The sequence below is a fragment of the Annulohypoxylon truncatum genome (assembly GCF_022578515.1).
Source record: "Annulohypoxylon truncatum strain CBS 140777 unplaced genomic scaffold F4807scaffold_29, whole genome shotgun sequence".
Taxonomy (NCBI): domain Eukaryota; kingdom Fungi; phylum Ascomycota; class Sordariomycetes; order Xylariales; family Hypoxylaceae; genus Annulohypoxylon; species Annulohypoxylon truncatum.
In genome coordinates this window covers 330,240-352,424 of record NW_025953815.1, presented here as the reverse complement: position 1 = coordinate 352,424, position 22,185 = coordinate 330,240, and the positions used below count along the sequence as shown (strand labels likewise).

At 47.9% G+C, this 22,185-nt stretch overlaps 5 protein-coding genes across 5 annotated transcripts; 1 reads left to right on the top strand and 4 right to left on the bottom strand.

The window, feature by feature from the left end:
• Window positions 1-1,140: 1,140 nt before the first annotated feature.
• Window positions 1,141-3,024, top strand: F4807DRAFT_453030 (uncharacterized protein; the record flags this gene model as incomplete). Its single annotated transcript, XM_048000406.1, has 2 exons — window positions 1,141-1,931; window positions 2,109-3,024. 2 exons carry the CDS (start codon window positions 1,141-1,143, stop codon window positions 3,022-3,024), a joined length of 1,707 nt encoding a protein of 568 aa, XP_047851741.1.
• Window positions 3,025-8,144: 5,120 nt separating this feature from the next.
• Window positions 8,145-9,019, bottom strand: F4807DRAFT_462949 (uncharacterized protein; the record flags this gene model as incomplete). The annotated part of the gene is made up of 2 exons (XM_048001899.1): window positions 8,145-8,559; window positions 8,622-9,019. The coding sequence occupies 2 exons, from the start codon at window positions 9,017-9,019 to the stop codon at window positions 8,145-8,147; spliced, it is 813 nt and encodes a 270-aa protein (XP_047851740.1).
• A 2,821-nt stretch (window positions 9,020-11,840) lies between these two features.
• F4807DRAFT_191270 (uncharacterized protein) lies at window positions 11,841-14,224 on the bottom strand. The gene is made up of 2 exons (XM_047993691.1): window positions 13,505-14,224; window positions 11,841-13,446 (listed from the first exon to the last, which is right to left on the bottom strand). Exons 1-2 carry the CDS (start codon window positions 13,699-13,701, stop codon window positions 12,441-12,443), a joined length of 1,203 nt encoding a protein of 400 aa, XP_047851739.1. The 5' UTR covers window positions 13,702-14,224; the 3' UTR covers window positions 11,841-12,440.
• F4807DRAFT_191269 (glycoside hydrolase family 127 protein) lies at window positions 14,225-17,771 on the bottom strand. The gene is made up of 5 exons (XM_047993690.1): window positions 16,974-17,771; window positions 16,629-16,758; window positions 16,249-16,540; window positions 15,299-15,993; window positions 14,225-15,237 (listed from the first exon to the last, which is right to left on the bottom strand). Exons 1-5 carry the CDS (start codon window positions 17,372-17,374, stop codon window positions 14,749-14,751), a joined length of 2,007 nt encoding a protein of 668 aa, XP_047851738.1. The 5' UTR covers window positions 17,375-17,771; the 3' UTR covers window positions 14,225-14,748.
• Window positions 17,772-18,867: 1,096 nt separating this feature from the next.
• F4807DRAFT_436176 (Not1 N-terminal domain, CCR4-Not complex component-domain-containing protein) lies at window positions 18,868-21,754 on the bottom strand. The gene is made up of 4 exons (XM_047998939.1): window positions 21,055-21,754; window positions 19,899-20,991; window positions 19,332-19,845; window positions 18,868-19,221 (listed from the first exon to the last, which is right to left on the bottom strand). Exons 1-4 carry the CDS (start codon window positions 21,307-21,309, stop codon window positions 19,161-19,163), a joined length of 1,923 nt encoding a protein of 640 aa, XP_047851737.1. The 5' UTR covers window positions 21,310-21,754; the 3' UTR covers window positions 18,868-19,160.
• Between the last annotated feature and the right edge of the window lie 431 nt (window positions 21,755-22,185).

The window sequence follows — 22,185 nt, the reverse complement described above, 5'->3', positions numbered from 1 at the left end:
GTTGGCTCGAAGAACGAACCAGTCCTCGTTTCCCCCTTTGCCAAAGTCACTACCAGTGGCAGTGACACTGACATTAATGTCCTCGGAGGTGTTGTTGATTATTGTGATAACACCCATATTGTCTATTCAAAATGTCAGCGCCTTTGTCAGTTGTCAATTAATGCAACACGGCTTGCCTACTTGTAGGTACCTAGTTGGCGACAAGTTCGAGACTTGTAGGAACAACAATACTTGCGATTTGGTAAAGTTGATCTCGGATATAAGTTACTAGCAGTGTGTGTTTGTCGAGAGCTAGGCTTAAGTGTCAGATCAAAAGGAGTCGTCCTCGAGCTTAAATAGCCACACGCACCTAACCAAAAGGTTAAGCTGGGAACTTTAAGCCAACGCCAGCGTGATTGCTGGAATGGCGTTGCTGAGAACACACCATTTTGTTTCTACGATCCCCACCCCTCATTGCCGAGTTTTTAATTACTAATGAGCTTTCTCTATTATATGCATACACAGCTAACGGTTAGAATAGCCCTCGTATGATTACTCGTCTTTGGGCAACTTGTTCTAGGGCTGAAAATTCATTGCTTACTCAAGTAGAAAATAAAGCGATGATCTATTTTACGCACCCCAGCTGAAACCCAAGCCAAGCCCGACACCAGTCACCGATTGGAGAAGTTGGATCTATCATATATCACTAGGACGGCCCGGCCCGAGCCTTAATTAAAAGAAGTAAGTATTGGTAAATGATGTGCTTCTGGACCCTAAGGACCTAGCTGATATTGCAGTTGTTTATGCAGTTTTCAGCTTGTGAGGGGGGGTTATCATGGCCGGTTCTGCCAATCCATACGTCAAAAGCCACCCTCACCCTACCACTGAAAGAGGTACACGGTATGAGTATCACGTTGTAAATCGAGGAAGTTAACTTACGATAGGTAACCCGTATAACCTTGTGGGTAGTACATTGTATACCACTTGAATACAATGTATACTTAGACTTCCAGCGACTTAATATTTCAACACATATCTCCATCGTTTGCCCCGTTACTAAACTTCAACGGTCCATAAACTATTTTCTGAAATTTTCATCTTCTAGAGCGTTCAAAGTTCTCACTACCAAAGACCAACCTGACGAGGTAGTTTCCTTGTAAAATGATTATCCAAACCGTATCACTTAGAGATCCGAACAAATACTACCTCTCTTGCAGGTCTAGCGATGGGAGTCTGGTGTTCGACAGGGTTGATTTAGACCCCTCTTGCAAGTTCTTTATGGTACCCGTGGGTTCCGGGAGAACCTGCTTAAAAGGTCCTAATGGAAAGTTTGTCGACCTCCATGGAGACAGGTTCCGTTGCGATGGCATCACAACCGGAGTAGGTTTTATCTTCTCCGACACAACTCTCCAACTCGATACTGGCAAATATCTCAGTAACGTTCTCAACAACAATACAATTACTGCCAACAGCTATCCTACCAGTTTGGTAATCAAGTCGACGTCGTTCGAAAGTTTCAGCGTGAGCACATCACTATCCGTCCCTGCGATTACTTACAACGAGGATGTGTCTATTGAGTGCCGATATAGACCAAAAAGGAACTATCTGGCCCTGAAGAAATCCAGCGGAACTATCGACATTATCTTCTCCATTCCTTACTCGATGGATGGACAGAGGAACGGAACCGTGGAGGTGATCTTGAATCACATGAGAGATAATAGTGCTGGAGGAGTCATCGACATTAATCTGAATGGCCAGCCACTCATCAAAAGGCATGCCTCTGCTACTACGTTCCAGACAGAGAATGTATGCTGTTTGTCACTACCTGCGCTGTCCGGAGAGAACAGACTGTCCATCTCGCTGTCCAAAGGCTTTTTAGGGACCTACTGCTTCTCTGATGCTGCTTTGGTGTTCAAAGATAACAATGGATACTTGAAGCAAGAGAATTCCGTGTATGCCCTTGGGCTGTCATCTGGATCATCATACAACGGTGGGAAACTTGTGGACAGCCTTAGGAAAGGCGACCCGTACCTTTCTCTGGAAGGAGAGTCACGTTGGTCGAAGATCACCTTTGCAGTCAGGGAAGAATTGTTGAGTATAGGGCACTGTGTGATCAAAGTTCAGCATAGGCGGGAGTGGGGAACGTCTATCGATATTTACCTTAACGGAATCAATATCGAAGACCGATACGACGACATCCCGACCGACTCATTTGGTACATCCTCCTTCCCCATCCACAGTTCCCAACTGAAAAGGAGCAACGAGTTTGTCATAAAGCCCAACGGCGGAAAATATTATATCTCTGATGTCAACCTCGATGTGGTTTCCCTCCTTCCGGAGGTAAAGGAAGAAAACTTCAAGACTTACCTTAAGGATTGGATTCTCCACCAGAGAAAGAATATTGGAGAGCTCAACAAGATCCCTCGGGGGGATTTATCAGCCTGGAACTTCGTTAAAGAAGCGCCTTACTGGTTCTTCATCCCATTTCTCCCCGTCTCACCGGAAGAGATTAGCGTGCTCTTCGACTACTACAACATGATGTTTGTTTCCGTAGCCTTCGAGATTAGGGATCTCAACAACGAGGCTAGAGACTTTCATAGGGAGCTCATCAGCACTGATCTCCCCAGAAAAAATGCTCTCAGGCATGCGTATTGGACTGCTATGCTATCCAGACGATTCGGCAAGTATTTCGCCCTGGATCTCTCAACGGCCCATGAGGAGGCTCATGTTGATTTGACGATCGAAGGCCCCTTCGATCATGTCACCGATAAGATCAACAACGCCGTGGGATCCCTCATAGGTTCGAGGACTCCTAGATCCAAGGATCTCCGAGATGTAATAGATGCAGCTTGGGCGAACAGAGAGCTTGCGTATGCGAAAGACTTCAGAGAGACTGCTTCTGGACAGACTGCTCAGGTGTTTTGGCAGAATGCGTTGGATATGATGGCGATGAAGTATAATGTAAAGCCGAGGTTTAGTCAGTCGGAGAAGAATACCTTGGTAAGGATGAAGGTGGTGGAGCCGGATGTTCCCATTATCCACTAGGTAGGTAGGTAGGTAGGTAGGAAAGCAAGGCTACATTGATATGTGACCAAGATGTCATGACCGTTGATGCCCGCGACCAATCGGTACGGCAATGCGAGATACTTGTGTCGATTCTACTCCTTAGTGACTGGAATATCCGAGCCTGAACTCTGCTCGAGGTTGTACGAGGAAACAGAGTCGTGCACCTCCTGTGTAAAGATAATATTACTGTTTCGCTAAAAAGTGTTCTCTAGATATTATATGAGCACGGAAGCCTTGACTTGTATACAACGTGGAACTATACACCGCAAGCCAACTTGCCACTTCGACAAAGTCGTGCTGGGAATGTGCCTCGCAACTTTCCTCAGAAGGCTATATAAGGGTGGTCTTCCTTCGTCCCATACTCTCAACAGTACACTGACATAAATGAGTTTGCTGCAGAGGAATGGGAATGGAAAGGAGTTTACAGCTCTGTTCCTAGTCGTAGCTTCGCCGGAATTGGCTTCGAATGTAGATGGCTAAAAATAGTTTAAACTATTGCGCTATACGCCTTAAAGCGTTAGCGCTATCGCTCCCCGCATATACCTGATAGGTACTACCTATATCCCCCATTAGGTACCTCAGACAGCCATTACCTTTAACCTATTGTTTCCCGATCAATTTAATACGTACAAATACAGACATATCTTAGTCAATGAGATTTTAAAAGGTGTATCAAATGATACAGTGTATAGTCAGTTTTCGATTCTAGATTACTAGCCTTATATAGATCTTGTAAGAGTGCAGCCTGCGTCGTCCGATTCGGCTTTGACAGCTCTATCGGTTAAGGGATGATAAGGGGTAATGAGACTTTAAGGGTTTTCTGTGGGGAGGTAAATCTATGGGCTAGTGGATGAGTCATCAAGGACAAGTGGAGCCCTGCCCACCTAAGGGGTAAATTTAGCAGTGCGCGCACTCTTGGTGTAACACTTGGAAATAAAATTTTTCTGGCCTTTTTTTTTATTTTTAAAGTACGGCCCTTCGCAATGTACGGGAGGGGTGGCCCTTCGCAAGCTATGGGACCCCTGGCCCTTCCAAAGCTACGGGGACTTCAAAAATAAAAAAAAAGGCCAGAAAAATTTTTCTTCGCAGAAAGCAGTATACTTGGGAGGCAGGGCTTAAAGGGGGTTGGAAAAAAAGGCAGTATCCGTCCGAAGGACTTCAAATCCGTTGTCTTGAACAGGTTCTTCAAACCTGTCCCTAAATCAGGTTAAAGGTCAGTTGGACAGTCAGTCCAACAGTCAGTTCAACAGTCCCTAGAACAGTCCCTTAGTCAGTTCAAAATCAGTCTAATTAGTCCCTAAGTCAGTTCAAAGGTTAGTTGAACAGTCAGTCAGCCAGTCCTTAAGTCAAGTCAAAAGTCAGTTCAATGGTCTATTGAACAGTCCCTTAATTAGTCCCTAGGTCAATTGATCAATCAGTAATACAGTCCCTAAATCAGTCCTTAAGTCAGTCCCTAGGTCAGTTGAACAGCCGGTCCAGCAGTCCCTAAGTAAGTTCAACAGTCTGTTGGACAGTCTATAAGCCAGTCCTTAAGTCAGGTCTAAAACCTGTTCCTAAATAAGTCCCTAAATCAGTCCCCAGGTCAGTTGAACAGTCAGTTGAATAATCAGTCCCAAAGTCAGGTAAACAGTCAGTTCAAAATCAGGTCAAAGGTCAGTTCAACAGTCAGTCATCCAGTCCCTAAATAATCAAAACATATACCAAATGGGGGGCTCCCACCGCCCCCCAAACCCCCGGAACTAACCCTAATCCTAACTAACCCTAACCACCCTAACCTTAGTCTCCTAAGTCAGGTCTAAGGTCAGTTGAATAATCAGTAAGTCAGTCCTTAAGTCAGGTCAAAAGTCAGTCCCTAGGTCAGTCGAAAAGTCAGTCCTTAAATCAGTTTAAAGTCAGGTCAACAGTAAGTTGAACAGTCAGTATGCCAGTCCTTAAGTCAGTCCCTAAGTCAGTTCAACAGTCAGTTCAACAGTAGGTTGAACAGTCAGTAAGCCAGTCCCTAAGTCAGTTGAATAATCAGTCCCTAGGTCCCTGGACCTGATGACTAAGCTTATCAAAGGGATGCACCCAATCAAATGCGCGGACAAATTTAAGGTGTTTGCCAAGGCGCTAGCCTTCTAGCGCGACCAATAAGCCAATTAATGCGTGTGACAATTCCTTATCAGCTTATCAATTACTTATCAATTAGATAAGATTTATTTACGTAAGCGCTTACTAATTGAAAAAAAAGTTTGGGCGTAATATGTCCTTCGGACGGATAATAACCTTTGGCCCGACTATTTACATTTTCTAATATTTGTAAGACAATGAACATTGATGCTACTTGTGGTCAAACTACGACTTAAGTGTAGGAAGAAGTATCAAAAGGTAGAGCGCTCCCTATGCGTTTATTTTTACTTCTGGTAAATGGTAGGCTTAGGCACCTGGAGGTCGCTCAAGGCAGCTTTCCGGTGATGCGTAGGGGTTGTTCCATTTCCTGGTATAAGCCTTGCCGAGATATCTCCATTTGTTTAAAGAGCCAACACATCACGAAAACAAAGTGAAATTTAATTAATTCTTAACTGAGGCCAATTATGATATTTGGAATAGTAAGCTAGGTTAACTTGATCATCCGAGGAGTTACGAGAACGAAAGGCTACGAGGTGGGATTTCTCGGAGAAAATTTCTTTTATTCGGTGTACGCTATTATTGATTTACACGACACGAAAGCAACAATGATTCCAGTCCTATTTAATAGTATGAAATTATTTATTGCTTTTACAAGGGTTAATGCCGATGATGTCCAATATTTATCAAAACAGGGAACAGACAGGGGGATAGTCTAAAAAAAACCTTGTATCGAAGATACCGAAATATTAATTACCTCCCGACTCAGAACGGACTGCCGTCTTATCTTCTTTGTTAATGAGCTACGTCGAGGCTTCAAAATTATTATCGGCCGCGTGGTGAGAAGCTTATTAGGACAGCTTAGCATAAACTCTGAGTAAGAATCATGAGGCTCGTATAATTAATATGACTTCATCTCGACCAATTTTTTCACAAGAACCTTCCAAGTAACTAATCAAAGCCTCTTCAGTTGTATGAAGTACCTTATACCGAATCATGCCCTTTTCTTAAGTTAAACAGATATACCTATTACTAAGTTTTAAAATTTTCACCGACTAAACTCGCCGTCTGAACCATGTCTTACATAATTATTTGAAGGTAGAAAGCCTTAGTTAATCTCATGTAACGTTGGCATACCTTCCTAGCGAGAGACAAGGTTACTCGTAGGGTAAGACTCGTATTCAGTTGCCTAGGTAAACACAACCTGCAGAAATAGCCAGCCGTTAGCACTACTCATTTGAAGGCGTATTTGAACTACCTAGGTATATACATGATCAGTTAAGGTACTGGATAATCACTATCGTGACTCAACCCCTTATGACTGACAGTTAAGTACAATGCTATGCTACCGTAGTATCAATACCACATGACCACAGTTACCACAACTCCCACGATATCAGGGATATTAATAGACATCAGAGACAACGCAGGAACAGTAAATCATGTCAGACCCAATATAATCCAACCTAACAAGCTGCTCCCCATCTCCATATGGATATCTCTACATACGTTCCTGCAGAGCCTCTCTAGGTCGCCGCGACCTACAGCGCAGCCATGTCCCGCAGCCCTACTTGTACACGTACGGATATGCACTTAGCCCTGTCGAGGCCGCGTATGCAGGACACTTCATCTGATCTCCGAGTCAATCAAAAGACACAGGGACTCCCATGACAACTGAATACCTACCTAGGTACCTTGATATTATAACAAAATCTCAAAGCCCAAAGTATGCCTAGCCATCGGCTAACAACAATGGTTCGAACCGATTAGTTAATATCATTTATTGGCAGCTATCTGCCTAAGCATCTGACTGCCTACGGTAGGCAAGCTACCCTTAAACGTAACCCAGCCGTGGGTTGCTACCGCTAATAGTACCTAGCGGTAGCCCTATCGTTACAAGACCATCCTTCCTTGCATAAGTACAACATTGAAACAGTGAATAAAAAATAACCATACGGGTAAACCGAGGAAAAAGAGCCAACCGGATCCCCAGGAGAAAATGCTGAACTTGGGTACATTCCCCCGCCTAGGACTTTCTGTTTGTTACGCAAGTGGCTCTCCCGCGCCCTGACTCATTTGAATCATCAAGTGAGTAACAAAGTAACGCTTAAAAGAAGGCAAAAAATTGAAGAAAAAGAAACAGCCAACCACCGAAAAAAACTCACTGAAAGCAAGGAGAGAGGAAAAGCGGAGAAAAGTAGTAAATCCACCTTACAAATAGCAGATGTAAAAAGCCAAATCTAGCCTTGCGCCTTCGAGTCCCCTGTAACCCAGTAATGGAACATGAAGTTGCCATACAAGATGACAGGGTGGCAGGTAACAATAGACAGGTAATTAACAGTGTATGTGGTAACGAAACGCCTCGGCCCAGGGAAAATAAAGGGGAAAAGATTCCGCTGATCAAGACAAGGTAACCTTAGCCATAACCATAAACAAACAAACAAAATCAAAACATAGCCTCATCACTTCATACTCGTCCCGACATGGATTAGAGAAAAAGGGGAAAATAGCATCAACAAAAGAGGCAGGGAAGCGGGGAAGTTAAAGGAAGCGCGAAAAGGGGAAAACCCAAAAAGGGCATTAGACTGCCTTGCCTCTAAGATAATCTACCGCCCAGCCCTATATGCAATGAACTGTAGAAAGACCAATAGCCACTCGGATCGTGCCGCCTTCTATGCAGGATATGTTATAGCCCTACGCCATTTGCCGCCAGAAATTGAGAAAGGGAAGAGTAGTACAGATAAATTTGGTTGCGGAGAAGGAAAATCAGTCCGGGGTAAGCGAGGCGAAGCAAAAAAACACAGTATATTTCTTCTCAAGTCAGTTTTTTCCAGAGAACGAAATGAAATTGAGTAATGAATGCGTAGGGTTTGGGTAACTCGTAGAACAGAAGCGTGGTCTCGACGATGCTCTCGAATCAGGCCTCTCTTAGCAGCTATTGTGCTGAAGCCAAGTTAGGCGAGGTTGAAATTTGGTAGCGAGTACGCCACCGCTCATTTGTAGCCCCTTAGCTTTCGTCTTTCCGGCTCACACGTTGTCTTGCAGTTGGCGCATTCGAAGCGCTTGCTGTCGATAGGAATGCGGCTAAGACACTTAGCACATCGCCACCACTTGGGGTCGACATTCCGACTATCCCACCATTCGGGAGCCTCTTTGTTTGACCCGCGTCGTAGCAAGTCTTCCATGTGATAGTCGCGGTAGTGTTCTCTGCAGTGATCGAGCCGATAGAAGGGTTCCTTGGATCTCTGGCATTTCTTCCAGTCGCAAGGGAACGGCTTCTTTTGGTTGACGTCACGATGTTTGTGGAGGTAATGCCTTTGTAGATCTGCTTTACGTTTGAACGGCGATGCGTTACAGTAGCGCTCGAGACAGACGTGCTTGCCCGAAATGCCATTGGCAGAACGTGGCCTAGATATAACTAGTCAGGACCTGAATACACCTTACATAAATAATTTGGTGGGTTCACTTACACTTCAGGGATCGGATCATAGTAAGGTTTAGTAGCTGGGAATTCTGCAGATGGTGTATACTGAGGCTTCAGTTTCCAGTGCGGCCCTTGCCCTGACTCTCCTCCAGTATCGAAATCGTAGTACTGGTATTGGAATGGGGGCTCTTCGACTTGATTGTTCGCGTCATACCCTTGCCCGTCCGTTATATAGGCTGCCGCATCTGGCACATTGGGGAAATAATAGGTGTTGACACCTTCAGAACTTGGTGATAGTGCAACATCGTATTGTCCGTTGCTAGATTCTGAGTAGTTACTATAGTCGCTACCGTGTGATGTATTTCGTGCCATGGCCGTGCTAGTAAGCCAATAACTCTGATCGCCGTAACCGATATAAGCTCCTGAGAAGTATGTTTGGTCCATGACTGAGTTGATTAGTTGAGGTATGTTTTCTTTGATGTCGATTTGTGTGCCGTTCTGTTAACCGGTCTTGTCTTGTCCTTGAGGGAACGAGTACACGCTCTACGGGACGGAGTCGTACTTATATTGGTATGTTGCTCACTTCACTAGGAAGAGACACGATTCGACTAGCGAAGAGCAAACTTATTTTCGTTGGTGGTGAATATGCAAAGCGGTTGACGGAATGAAGTTGCCTAATGGTTGATAATAGAAAGGTGCGGTAATACAAAACTAGAAATTGCGATGTTTGGTTTGAGATGTTCATTGGGCTGCTGAAATACTGTCTGTTATCATTGTTACCAGAATATCAGGTTGACCAATACATGGTAGTCGTCCATGGGTGTGACAACCATTCAACTCGCGTCGGTGGAGTAGATTAGGGCTCAAACTGCATATCTCGACAACATGAGGCGAACGCTGAGTCTGGCTGGGGCTTCGAGATGCGTGAATAGATGCCCTGCTGAGATCTCCAATTTCTGTCAGAGTATCGTTAAGACGTAGCCAGGATGTAGGAAGTTAACGGTAAACAGGAAATCATAAGCGAATACAGACGCTCATTGCTCATGATAGCTAAGAGCATTGCCCCGGGGTAGTGCATATGGAGGTCTCGGGTGGTATATCCGAGTTACTAGGTGTTCAGTGTACGATAAAGTAAGCCACACCGAGGTCGCCGTGCTCCGTCTAAGAAGGATGCAACAACGGAGCAATACTTCTGCGAATGGTTCTTAGAATTAAACCGGAAGTATCATTGTAAATTCTGTAATTTCGTGAAATCTCTCAAGTGAGACACCTAGTTTGGGTTCGGTGAACATATCCTATGAGTAGCTACTACCTTAGCCGCGGACCTTAAGTAGTTGCATGACAATGCCACCTGAGGGTGGACCACTACAGCCAAGTGTTCAGCCCAAAAAAAACATGCTCCATATACCACATATGAGCGGATTGCTGCCGCTGGGTAAGGCTGACAAGTGCACATAGGATGCGGAAACAATTGAACGAACGTAAGCACTCGGACATCTTAGTTGGAGATGATAAGACGGGATTGGGAATTTGTGCTGGAAGTTAGGGTTTGGCAAGCATCTCGGAACGGCAGAAAGCCGAAAATCACCTTGGGGTAAATAATATCAACAACCAAACGCTGACGGATTGGACATTACCTAGGACAGAGTTGTGACGCTAGCAGATCTGTAGACGTCACGACTGCAAAGGGAAGGGATGCTGTCTTGGGACTTTCCAGAACGTTCCCGTACGACATCAGACCAAAGGTCGTTGGTTGCCTGTAAAGAAACGTAGGACACAGCCACTAAAGGGTAGGAGTTCAGCCTCAATAGGGACGAGCTATTGAATTTCATTCGATAGCTTAGGGTGCCTGGGACGCTTGGGATTGAAAGCTCTACCTTCAGGCGAACCAGTCCGCCTACCGAATGCCTTGCCAACGCAGAACTTTTGTTTGCCTGCCGTTCGCTGCCTGATCAGCCCCCGTCAGGTGAGTCGCGAGATAGCTCTATAGTTCATCAGTCCGAGAGTCCGCGCCCCAGATGCGCATACACTAGCTCTGCAGAAGTGAGGCTTTCAAGTGGGAATCTCTGGGAAATCTGCTCGAGGAGCATAGGTCCGGCCTACGACCCCTGCAACAGCTCCCCACTAAATAAAGATCTGAGAGATAATGACGGCTCGGTCAAGGCAATCTGACCGAAATCTCATTCGAGCATAGGCAATTTTTCGCGGATGTCAATACCCCGAGCGGCATGAAGAACTGACGAGGCTCAGCTATAGATCGCATCTCTGCGTCTTTGCCCTGAGATTGAATTTCTGAATTTCCCATGTATTTTTTGTTGAGTTGTTTATGCATCGATAGGTAATAATGCCTTTTCCCTCCTCCATGCAGGCCGAATCCCACGATGCGCCCAGCTGCAGGTGACCTTGGTGCTTCTCAGCCTAAGGAATATTGATGCAGGAACCAAGAGAGGAATCCTTTGGTTAAACAGCTTGGCCATGTCAAGCGCGACGCGAGAAGGTAAGACATGTCGCAGGATTATAATTCGGCGTAAAAACGTATCATCGTAGCATCGAGGTCCAGTTGCAAAGGAGAAGAAAAGAAGGCAACCTCGGCGTACATATACTCATGTGCTGACGACGGGTGGAAACAGGTCGGGCACATGGGCCTCTATGCAATGTGATGAGTTGGCAAGATCACATTGGTGCCACGTTCGTCATGATTATGGCTTTGTGTAAGGGTTTATATGAAGATAGATGCCACTTGGTTGTTGAGATTGATGCTGAAATTAAAAAGGAAAAAAGCAATTGAAGTATAATTGGGAACAATATTGAACCTTACAATTAGCAGGTCTCCACTCGATCTGTAACATCCACTCTTTCCCATTCAAGATTATCCTATACTTGATATCACAAACAGTTGCACCTTCCGGTCGGGTATGAGATGTATAGACATTCTTAATGTGGCTCGTTCACCAGCCTGAAGTATAATATTAAGCTGAACCGTGAAGTGATGCGGGGATACATACCTGCAATTACGCAACCCCGAAATCGATTCAGCTTTGCCCACGGATACATTATTAAAACGAAACGGACGTGAAAATCAAAGTGGCTAGTAGAAAATCGAATCTTTAAAGATGTAGGCACTGATTCTAACGAATCTGGTATGTTTTTTTCTCGAATTCAACGTTTACTTAAGGGGCCATGAAATCGCACCTACTATCTAGAAAGGGGTATACGGGGTCACCGTCCTAAACCAATGCGCAAGACGGTAACCCTTCGATGTCATGTCTATCAGATCCAGGCTCACGAGAAATAGACATCCGCTCAGAATTGTTGTGTGGTGCTGATGCATATATCCATTGGATGACTGTTTCTTGGGCTTTAACAGCCCATCCTCAGATCTAACCCAAGCTTTCTAAGAGCTAAAGAGACATCATATCCCTTCGTATGTTCCACGGCATCCTAAGCGTTATCAACCCCGTGCCCGGCAAAGGGAAGGAGCCAAGTTCATTGGCGTAGGTCAGCTAGAAAAGGGATGGAGCTGGGGCAAACAGCTCACGGGTCGTTGTGCAGGCGTCAAACAAGTGGTACGCCGTGAATTGCGACCGACGTGGCCATGTGGGATGAGCTGCCAAAATCCTTCGATCCCAACACGTCTCAACTAGAAGAAGCTTGTTCCGGTACGGGACGAGGAACTCAGCGATTCGCGAACCACCAGCCCTAACCACGAGGCCGTCGGCCCAGCACTTGGACATCGAAGCCAGACTCCCCTTCCCCTAGGACCAGCCAAGGGAGCATCTCTTCCATCCATACTCGCGAATAAACACACTCCCTCTATTCCTCTTTTCCTAACCACGACGCCCTAACCCCTAACCCCCCCAACCCCCTAATAAGCCTGCCTCTCAAACCTCTCGTAATACAACTTAACAAAGAGCTCGTGCTGCGCCGTCCGCTGGCTCTCCGAGATATTATTACTCGCAGCCGGCTGCCCCGCATCACCACCGCCGCCACCGCCGCGCTCCAGCCTCAACTCCTTGAAGTGGCTCGCGATCAGCTCGTACGCCTTCAAGTTGATGGGCCGGCTGCCGAAATCGGCTAGCGTCAGAAGGCCTCGCGGCTGCTGCGCGCTTGTTTCGAGGTCGTTCGGAGATCCGAGGTTGCCGCTTTGGCTGGCGTTGGTGGGGAGCGAGGGGAAGGGGTCCTGAGGCCGGGGGTGGGGGTGGGAGGAGGAGGTGGAGCTCATTGCTTCGGGGGAGAAATCGAAGGATGGGTCGGTGGAGGGGTTGGTGTGGTAGTCCCCGAGCGCGTTGTGCAGACGTGGGAGCGTGTAAGGGGAGCCTGTCGCCGGGTCGAAGAGCGGGACTCGTTGGTCTGCTGTGAGTGGCTTCGGCTGTGCAAAGCTGCTCGGCTCTCCTCCTATACCGTTCAGCAAAAGACCTGGCCCATCTGGGTTGAAAGCGTTGCTTCTGTAAGGGTCTAAGGGGTAAGACGGGGTTGTAGCAGTGGGGGATCTGAGCGTATGTATGAAGTCACGCAGAGGCGCGTCGTCCTCGTGGAAGGACAGCCTGTGCAACGGATTTGACGATGACATGAATCCTTCTTGCTTTGGCAGTATCGACGGATGTTGCGGTGCCAGTTGAAGATGGTCTTCGAATTGTCCGTGCTCGTTCCTGGTAGAGCCCTGGGGCTCGCTTCCAAAGGCATTGGTTTTCTGACCTGCGTCGTCAGGATACTGACACTGAAGAGATTTCGTCGAGCACCTCAGGCAAGGCTCGTCCCTAGAACACCTCTCCCTTGCTCTCGCACATTCCGTGCACGCTCGTTTGCGGCTGACTGTGTGGTTAGTCCTTTGCGCAGCAAGATGCATCAGCTCATGTCGAGTCAAGATGTCACTTTCGAAATTAGTCTAAGTATCTCTGAGAAGGCGGGAGGAAATGCAATGTGGTATACCTCCTGAAGAAACGCTTCAAGCAGATAGAGCACATGAACGGCTTGTGGCCGTCGTGGCTTCGTTGATGCCTCTTTAGATGCTCGGGTCTCTTGAAGCTGCTAGGACAGCGCGAACACTGGTATTTTTCTTGAGCCTCATTCCCGGGAGAAGGGTCCTCACGCCAGCTAGCATCGACTGCGACTTCGTCCACGTCCATTTCGGTATAGGCGTATAGTGGGTTGTTCTGGCCTGGCCCTTCAACTCATGATACCTAGCCATTCTCGACGTATTATAAGCCGCAGCGAGGGCGTCTATATGTGCGATTTGCATGTATAAGACATAATCACATCCGATGCAACCCCACAAGCGGCCCATGGGCGCCAAAGTAGCGTTAGGTTTCTAGAAGAATTCTAATTCCATGCGAACACCTCTGACGATCTTGGAGGGCCAGGATGATACCTTGGTGGTGCGCTTAGTCCCATGGTTCGTCGGAATATCTAACCGATTGATTAAAGCGAGTGAGGAGACACAAGCCTCATTGGTGGGACAGTTGCACGCTTGACCGTCTCACCGCAAAGCATTAGATAGATATATCCATGCTGCTGACTGAAAGGGCTCGGGTCAACATTGCGAATAAGGACCGATATAGCAATGCAGATGATTGGTCGAAGTTGAGGCTATAAAGTTGCCTATAGACTCGTTCGCGGAGCAGCTCCGTGTCTATGCGATTGAGTTGTCGGAATGAGCTTTGTTGGGCAGATTGGTGGTTAAAACGACGTGGATTATTAAGGGCAACGGGGCCATAAGCGGATCTCGATATTATCCAGGATTTCAGGATTCCACAATCCGCTGGATCGCCTATCACTTGCGTGCACTGGTGCAGAAAGGAGAGTAATAAGGACCAACGTTTGGACTAGCTTATACCGGATTATACCGTGAGTCGTAGGTGATAGTCAGCTACCTAGTCATACTATAAATTTGTGATTATCGAAGGTTGAGGTAAGCAAAGTTGTATCCGGATCCAAGTTTCAACTAAAGCTAGCGTAGCAATGCGGTACCTAGACTAGGTAGGGAGAAAGATCCGAACATGCATCTTTCCCGATAGGGTACTGCAAGGGGTCGACATATGACGATACCGCCGGCGTGCCTATTCCAACGTCTAACCCCAGCAACATCCCACGCTCAACACGCTCGAGCTGGGTAGGAACGGAAGACGATGTTACTGCAACACGGGTTGCCTCAGGGGCTCTATCGCGTGTCTCCATCATAGTCTCAGGAGGCCAACTCTCATGTGACCCCTGCCACCACGGTTAGCACGGAGATAGTAAGGAATGAAGGTGAGTTCCTTCTTCTCCGCCATAACCGTCTGGGGGAGTGATGAGCCGGGGAGTATTCCGGGCTCTGACTCGGTCCGATCATCTATCTTACGGATCCAGCCAACCGACTGGAGGGCAACGTATCGTTCCCCTATTTGGTCAAGCTCCTCATCGCTCTCGGAGACGGGAGAGTCGGATTTAATCCCGACGTTGCGGAAGTGGTCCTGCTCCCAAGCGTTATCCACATCCTCCACGCAGTATATTAACGGACCGCGCGCTAGGGTCAGGGTATTCTGATTGGTATAGGGGTGCGGGGATGCAAATCGAGGCTTAAACCCGTCGATCTGGATCGAAAATGCGCTATTTGAAGATGTATAAGCTGGCGGAAGTTCCAGGTAACCCTTTTCGATCTTCGCCTGTCTGTGGCTCGGGGTGAGCTGTCGATACATTAGCGAGATTGCTCCAATGGACTCTTAATTAGGGGGAATCCGGACACACCGTAAATCTTCCCTGCGCCCAGGAAGGGATTCTTAACCTGATCGTGACGTTTGTTGCCGCTGGCGCCTCGAGTTGGAATAGTATATTGCCTTCCCAAGGCCAGTTTGACTTCTGCTCGAGACTGATTTGTCGGTCTTCTATTTGAAACGTGACCTTGGCCGTCGTATAGAGATGTACGTTGACGTGGGCATCCCTTCCGGTGCCTCCATAATCCCATAGGTATCCGCCGAGAGAGCCAAACAGCCGCATTACGTTCGGTGGGCAGCATGATGTATCGAACCAATCCTCTCGGCGATTTCTATCTACCTCCGAACTCGCTAGCTGGTTCACGTACGTGAAAGCGGTTCCTTCAAGACTCAACCCTGTCATCACCGCATTGTATAGACATAATTCCATTATGTCGGCATACTTAGAGTTGAGGTCAAGATGCAATAGCCGCTCTGCTAGCATTATGACACCGATGGATGCACAAGTTTCGTTGTAACATCCACCCTCGTCAGAACCTTGCGGCAAGAAGTAATCGATGCCGAAGCCTTCCCATTGCCACATTGACCCGATACCTCCAGTAAGGTACATCTTCTTGTCTACCATATTGTTCCATAATCTACTTAGAGCGCCAAAATACTCACTTTTTTGGCTATACGACTTCACGCCGAGCTCGTCGAGACACAATAAGTCAGCAACCCCAGTATAGACTGCATACCTTAGGTCAGCAATGATTCGGAGTTGGTTGTACTAGCGGGCCGCAGTTCCGGGTCGAAACCCCTTAAGTGACAGATGAGTACGCCCCTCAGCTCGCGATAGAGTATACCGAGCCTTACTTGCCGCCGGACATCACTAGACGTCACTATCGAACTATACGGGGCTGTATCGGTGCTAGTTTGAGAGTATCACCATTTTCCATAGTATTCCAAGAGTTTAGGGAAAAGAACAACTCGAAATCGACTTACGATACATCGCCCTCACGGCATGGCCTTCGACGGACTTCTGCTCTAGAATTGGTGCGTGAGCCTGGTTATACCAGTGGCTGGTGTGCATCTGATAACTGTCGGGGCGTTTCCAGGGACTATCGCCACGCCTGATTTGCTCCCAATCATAATACGGAAGACCTTCTTGACCGGTCGGGTTACCACGTTCCTCAATGAAATACTTCGCCAAGTCATAAGCCTCTTTGTTTCCCGTCGCAGCATACAGGCGCAGGAGGGCGAGTTCTGTCTCTGGGTGGCCTGGGTAGCCATGTTTCTATCACGCCTCGGAATCAGCAAAAGCACGGTTGACGGAGACCAACTCAGAATGGCAAAGAAATAACCCTTGGCTAGGAGATACTCACCTGATCCGGACCCGGCCCAAAAACCGTGCTGATCAACTTGACGTACTTCTCGATCGGCTCTATTAAGAGGTCGTTCTTGTAGTACTTGCTATGCGCCAGCGCCGCCTCCACCAAGTGCCCGGCACAGTACCTTTTCACGCACCTGTCAGCCAATCTCTTCTCAAACCCGCATCCGCATCCGCTCCCGTAGCCCAGCTTCACGCTTACGACCTTGACCCTCACCACGACCTCCATCCATCCATCCATCCATCCATGCCATGCTTGCATGCCTCAAATCCTCCCATCCGACCACCCCCCCGCAAACCCGCGAACGAAAAGAAAAAGAACCAACAGGGCGTAACTCACAACTCATGCAAATCCCTAACATTCCCCCACCTCTCCTCGCCCGTGACCAAAAACCAACTATTCAAATACCCATCCTCGGCCTGCGCCCCCCTAATCATCCCCACGATCTCCCTAACCGCAGCATCGACCTCGGGGTCGTACTCCTCAGCTAACAGATAACAGGCGCCCTCGATCCACTTCGCCACGTCGCTGTCCCAGTACACGGGCGCCGGACACGGCCAGCGCGAGCGGTCGTCGTAGACGGGCTGGCGGCGCAGCGAGAAGCACTCGTAGCGCCCCGTGTCGCGCAGCTTCTGCAGCTGCGCGCGCACCGTCGTCCGCGCGATCGTTAAACGCCGCGCCTGCAGGAGCGAGGGGCCGTAGAACTGCGTCTGCGTGAAGAGGCTTTGGGGGTGCGACATTGCGGCGGGAGTGGGGAAGGTAGGTGCTTTTTTGCCTACCTTCGTAGGTAAGGCTGGTAAGGAAATAAGTGCCTAGGTAGGTAGGCAAGTAGGTAGGTACCAGGTATGCAGGGGTAGCAGGTAGGTCTGAGATAAAAGCAGTATACGAGTCGGATGGGAAATTCGGGGGTTATGGGCTCTAATGGTCTCTATAGTTTAAGATTCTGGAGATGTTTTGAGCTGAGCTCCAGCTCGACTATGTATTAAGAGTATACGGGATTATAAAGAGCCGGGTGAGGAGCCCGTTTAAGTTTATAACCGACGCACGCTCGCCCGCTATAAATCATGCAGACGCCAATGGCAGGAAGAGGTCAGACGTGTACCGGTATTATTCATTCAAACTCGCAATTCCTCGAGCTTTTTTGCCCGGGTATCGGAGTCCCCTACGATCCTACGAGCCGGCCGAATCTACTACTTCACCTCTTTCCTTCGACGGTGAACGCATAGGGTCGTATGACTTTTATGACTTCACGATGTCGAAGTCCACCGTAGCCATTATACATGGCATTGGGGATTTGGGGAAAATTACGACGAATGAGGGGAAGCTCCGGTCACTAGACTCATGCGCAGCAGATAACAAGGAAAGGATTAGCGCGCGCTGCGGCTGATGTAAGTCTGGAGCTTGCCATGTATGTATGTAGACGTAACCTTCGGACGGCGCGGATCTCTGTTTTCTCTTGGAAAAAATGTCCCGGCGAAGATTGGCACCCAAGATCCGTAGTTTGCTCGATTATCTGATTCGACCTCCGTCCCTTTCACGGAGCCGGTACAGCTAGACAGCACAGGGCTCGCTTGGGACCGTTGGAGGCGTTGGGCGAATGGGAGCGGAACACGCCGCGGGTACACTTATACCCTACCGATCCCCAATAATAGCAGTAGGTATTCGAATTGGCATCGGAGCGATGCCGCATCTTACCTTGCCTTACCTCGCTCTGCTATATCTTGTTACCCATTCAGCCTAGGAGGTTACCCAAAGCAGCAGAAGCGAGAACAAAAAAGCATAAATCCAAGCTGCCAAGGCCCTTCTAGAACGTCCACCTAGGTCTCCGAGACTAGCACCGCAACTATGCACCCAACCGCTTGGTACCTTGCCTGTGGCCGGTCCGGGGAAGCCTTCCGATAGGTTAGCTACCTACAAAGTACGATATATCAACTTTTTCGAATTCTCCGCCTTCGACTCAAAGAACTCGGCCACGAGACTAGAACCGAAGCCATATGATTGCCTTAGCGGAAGCCACAAAATTCGTGGCATATTTCATTCGTAAATAGAGTGTCTAGGTAGTCAACGGCCCGAAGACGGTGGCTCTGGCCGGTCTAGTTTGCCTTGAATCGGAGGCGCTGAGCGGTGAGGGGACTTCTTATCCGGAGTCCTAGAAATTAGTAAAGTACGTAGTTCGTAACAAGAAAAAGAAAAGCCCTACAATCGTCCCCCAACTAAGTTCAAATTTGTAATCCATTGGTAGACTATCTAGCAAAACTCATGCGCACTCAGCATTAGTGTCATGGCACATAGCAAGTCTCGTCAAAGCCAGGTCAAGTAGGTTAGCAGTCATCGGAAGAAGTGCCGTGACGGCCTTGTATGTATTTCGTTACAAATATTACGACAAGTGTACCAGCCGTTTTCTTAGAAGCGGCCCTCCCTGATCGGCAACGCGATCATGTTGCATACACTGAGCCCTTGAAGGCAGATAAACTCCGTTATCGACTTACTAATGCCGGTAGAGTTGGACCATAAGAAGCCGATGCTTCATACGTCGTCCTCCAAAAACCGGTAGGCGAACTTGAAATCCGCTTTCCTTCGGTTCATCCTGGGGAAAAGTTAGCAGCTCATTCATGAGATAACATCGGGACATAAATAAGCAAAAACCCAACTCTCTTAAGTAGAGGTTGCAATACATATGATCGTAAAGAAACTCACCAAGTCGATTCATAATCAAAGAAACGGTAAGTTCCCTGCTCGAACTCCTCTGTAATGCTCTTCGGCTCCTCGTGTCGTTGGAACCAAGTTTGGTACTGCTTGTGGAATCGCCAGCTCTGATCTTTAAGGGCCTTAGCTGCTAGGTACTGCTGATAGGTACCTTGCTTGTAGTAGAAGACGTAGAATAATGTATCGGGTTCTATCCGAGAGTACAATCTAGGGTCTTCAAAGATCGGCAATGGTTCCTGTGGGTACCCTGATGCAGAGGGATAACGAGAATCTGGCCTATATGTTCGAGGAGGCTCTGAGTCGAACATGTCATGCATGTTTACGCTAGCTTGCGAAGCCGCCATCATGCGCAGATGGGATGGGCTATTAACTGGTAGGGTTCGCTTCTTGGTAACCTCAAATGATTCTACCAAATCCTTCAAAGAAGCAGGGAGGTGGTATATTGACTCCTCTTCTTTCTCCTCGGCAGGCTTTACGCCATTAGCAACGCCATTCGTTTGGGATGCTGCGTGGCGAAGTCAGTAAAAAATAAACAACAATTCACATAATGATATTTACCCTTTGAAGACTCGGCATGGTCGGCGGAGGCAGGAGCCTTGCCCGCAGCCTTGGAGGATGCCTTCTCAGACTTCTTTGGCGCAGGGGCCGAGCTCGTTGGCTCAGGAGCCTTAGGTTCAGGGGCTGTTGTTGGAACAGATAAATTCCCAGACCTTTGTTCTGAAGATGCAGGTTGTAAGAACGTCGTATTCGGCGAGTTAGCTGCGCTTGTTCTAGATGCCGCAGCAGGTGGTAGAGGCGAAATGCCTGGGGAATAAGTAACTGGTTGGGAACCAGGTGGCGGAGGAAGTGGCGCAATACCGACGTTGTTCTTGTCACTTGCAGCGGCAGCTGCTGCGGCAGAAGCATATTTCAGACCCTCTCCAGCTGGCCGTGTGGGCAACGATGCTGGCTTCATGCCGGTATTCGCAGTACTACCATTAGTGACATTTACCAGCGGGTTATGCAATGTTGCCAGAGTTGGAAGAGGAGACTTAAGCTGCGCTGAGGGTCGCCGTCCAGCGGCTGCTGCGGCATCGACAGCACTTCGCACCTTTCCTCCTGGCAAGCTGCCAGATCGCGATTCTGGCTCCACGGTATCCTCCTGTATAGACTGTGTATCTTGTGACGAGACTCGGTCGTTCTCTTGGCCCATGCCGTAGACATCTTCCTCTTCTTGTAGGTTGAGCTCATCATAGAGTCCTTCGTCTTCGATATAATCGTCGTTCATGCCGTCCGAGAGGTAGTACTTGATACTCTCCTCAAGATCGTTCACTTGCTCCGTCTCGACGCCTCCATTGTCAAGTGACCGTCGGATAAGCTCGAGCTTGCCTTGATGCCATTTATGTCGTTCGATTATGCGCTCGATGGTAGCCATGCGATCGGCTTTGGAGGCTTGGTTCTTGCCTTTCTTCATCGTGGCTTGTATAGATTCGCCCTCGGCCTCGAGTGCCTCAATCTGCTGCTCAAGCTCGTCGACTACACCACTAAGGAATTCGCCGGCTTGATGCTTTGCTTTCTCTTTCGGATCTAACTTGGCAGCTGCTGACAGACCCTCCTTCGAGTATGCCTTGGTCTTCATCGCCTTCTCTACGGCCTTGAACCGTTCCATTTGCTAGTAGACTCGTGAGCGACACCATTAAAGAGCTTGCGATTACCATCCTATCCTATCACATACCGTCTCGATCAACTTTCGGTGCTCCAGCAAAGGAGCCTTATCCTTGATGTCATTGCTGGCAGCCCATGTTTTGATCTGGTCGCGTAACCGTTGTAACTTCTTGATCTCGCGCTTAAGATTGTCTTCCAGCTTCTCCTTCTGAGCGGGGTTATTCGACTGCTCAATCTTCTCATAGATACCATCGAATTCGGCGACACCCTCGGCAACCTTCTTGAAGCATTTATCTATTTCTTGTTGCAGTTTCCTTGCTGCCATTGTGAAGACGGGTGCTCAGGATGGACCCGAGCAGGTAGCCAGCGTTTGTGGTTGAGGTAAACACCTTGTACGGGTCGAATTCGGTGATGCGATATGTCGGTGACGATAGTGAGAAGGTAGAGGGAAATCGGCGCACGAAGGTCTGGTCGATAAGGTGTAGGTAATTTAGAAATGGCGAAATAGCGTAGGTGCGTAGGTTCAATGTTGGTTGATAGGATTGCAGATCGCACTAATTTGACGATGCATGTACATCTGTAGGAAGAAAGGAAGTTAGATGAGGTCTTAATATAAGATCCTCTTCGTTTGCTTTCCTCAGAACGGTGCAGGTTGCTACGGTAAGAAAGTGAAAATGGAGTGTTGTTTAAAACATGGTTGTTTGCTGATTACCTACGTGATATTTTTGTAGTGGCAGCATTGACAGTATTGGTTAGAAGGCTGAATCGACTAAAAACTGGGGTGAGATGCGAAAGATTGCGATGCAAGCACAGGCACAGCCCTAGGTTGCAGCTGCCCAGCTTTCTCAGCCTGCCTAGGTATGGATTGTGTTACGTATTGTGACTGGCCCCCGTACTGTACCTTCCTTCAACCAACATTGCCTACTACTACTGGGTAGTTAGGTAACTAGTAGGGCAAAGTTACAAGTAATTGCTTCTGATCTCCAGTAACTGCCCTGTCAGCCCGTCGAATACGGTACATGTTAAGTACTACTTGAGGTAGGTACTACCTTGGCCGTGAAGATAGAGTGCTGGTAGCACGGCGTCACTTTCAAATCAACAAAACTTAAGGCTGTAGTCAAAATCTGCCTTTAATATTCACCGAAATTCTTTAAATATCTACCAAATTCTGTATGTGTCATTGGTTCCATTTGTGCAACTT

Bases quoted from the DNA above. Each gene is read 5' to 3' on its own strand.
- F4807DRAFT_191270 (XM_047993691.1), bottom strand. From the start codon at position 13,701: ATGGACGTGGACGAAGTCGCAGTCGATGCTAGCTGGCGTGAGGACCCT. The intron at 13,447-13,504 runs GTATACCACATT...TAATTTCGAAAG, and splicing joins TTGAAGCGTTTCTTCAGGAG to TGACATCTTGACTCGACATG.
- F4807DRAFT_436176 (XM_047998939.1), bottom strand. From the start codon at position 21,309: ATGGCAGCAAGGAAACTGCAACAAGAAATAGATAAATGCTTCAAGAAG. The intron at 19,846-19,898 runs GTAAATATCATT...TTCGCCACGCAG, and splicing joins CCATGCCGAGTCTTCAAAGG to CATCCCAAACGAATGGCGTT. The intron at 19,222-19,331 runs GTGAGTTTCTTT...ACTTTTCCCCAG, and splicing joins TTTGATTATGAATCGACTTG to GATGAACCGAAGGAAAGCGG.
- F4807DRAFT_191269 (XM_047993690.1), bottom strand. From the start codon at position 17,374: ATGTCGCACCCCCAAAGCCTCTTCACGCAGACGCAGTTCTACGGCCCC. The intron at 15,994-16,248 runs GTAAGTCGATTT...TAAGGTATGCAG, and splicing joins TGCCGTGAGGGCGATGTATC to TCTATACTGGGGTTGCTGAC. The intron at 15,238-15,298 runs GTGTGTCCGGAT...ATGTATCGACAG, and splicing joins GGGCGCAGGGAAGATTTACG to CTCACCCCGAGCCACAGACA.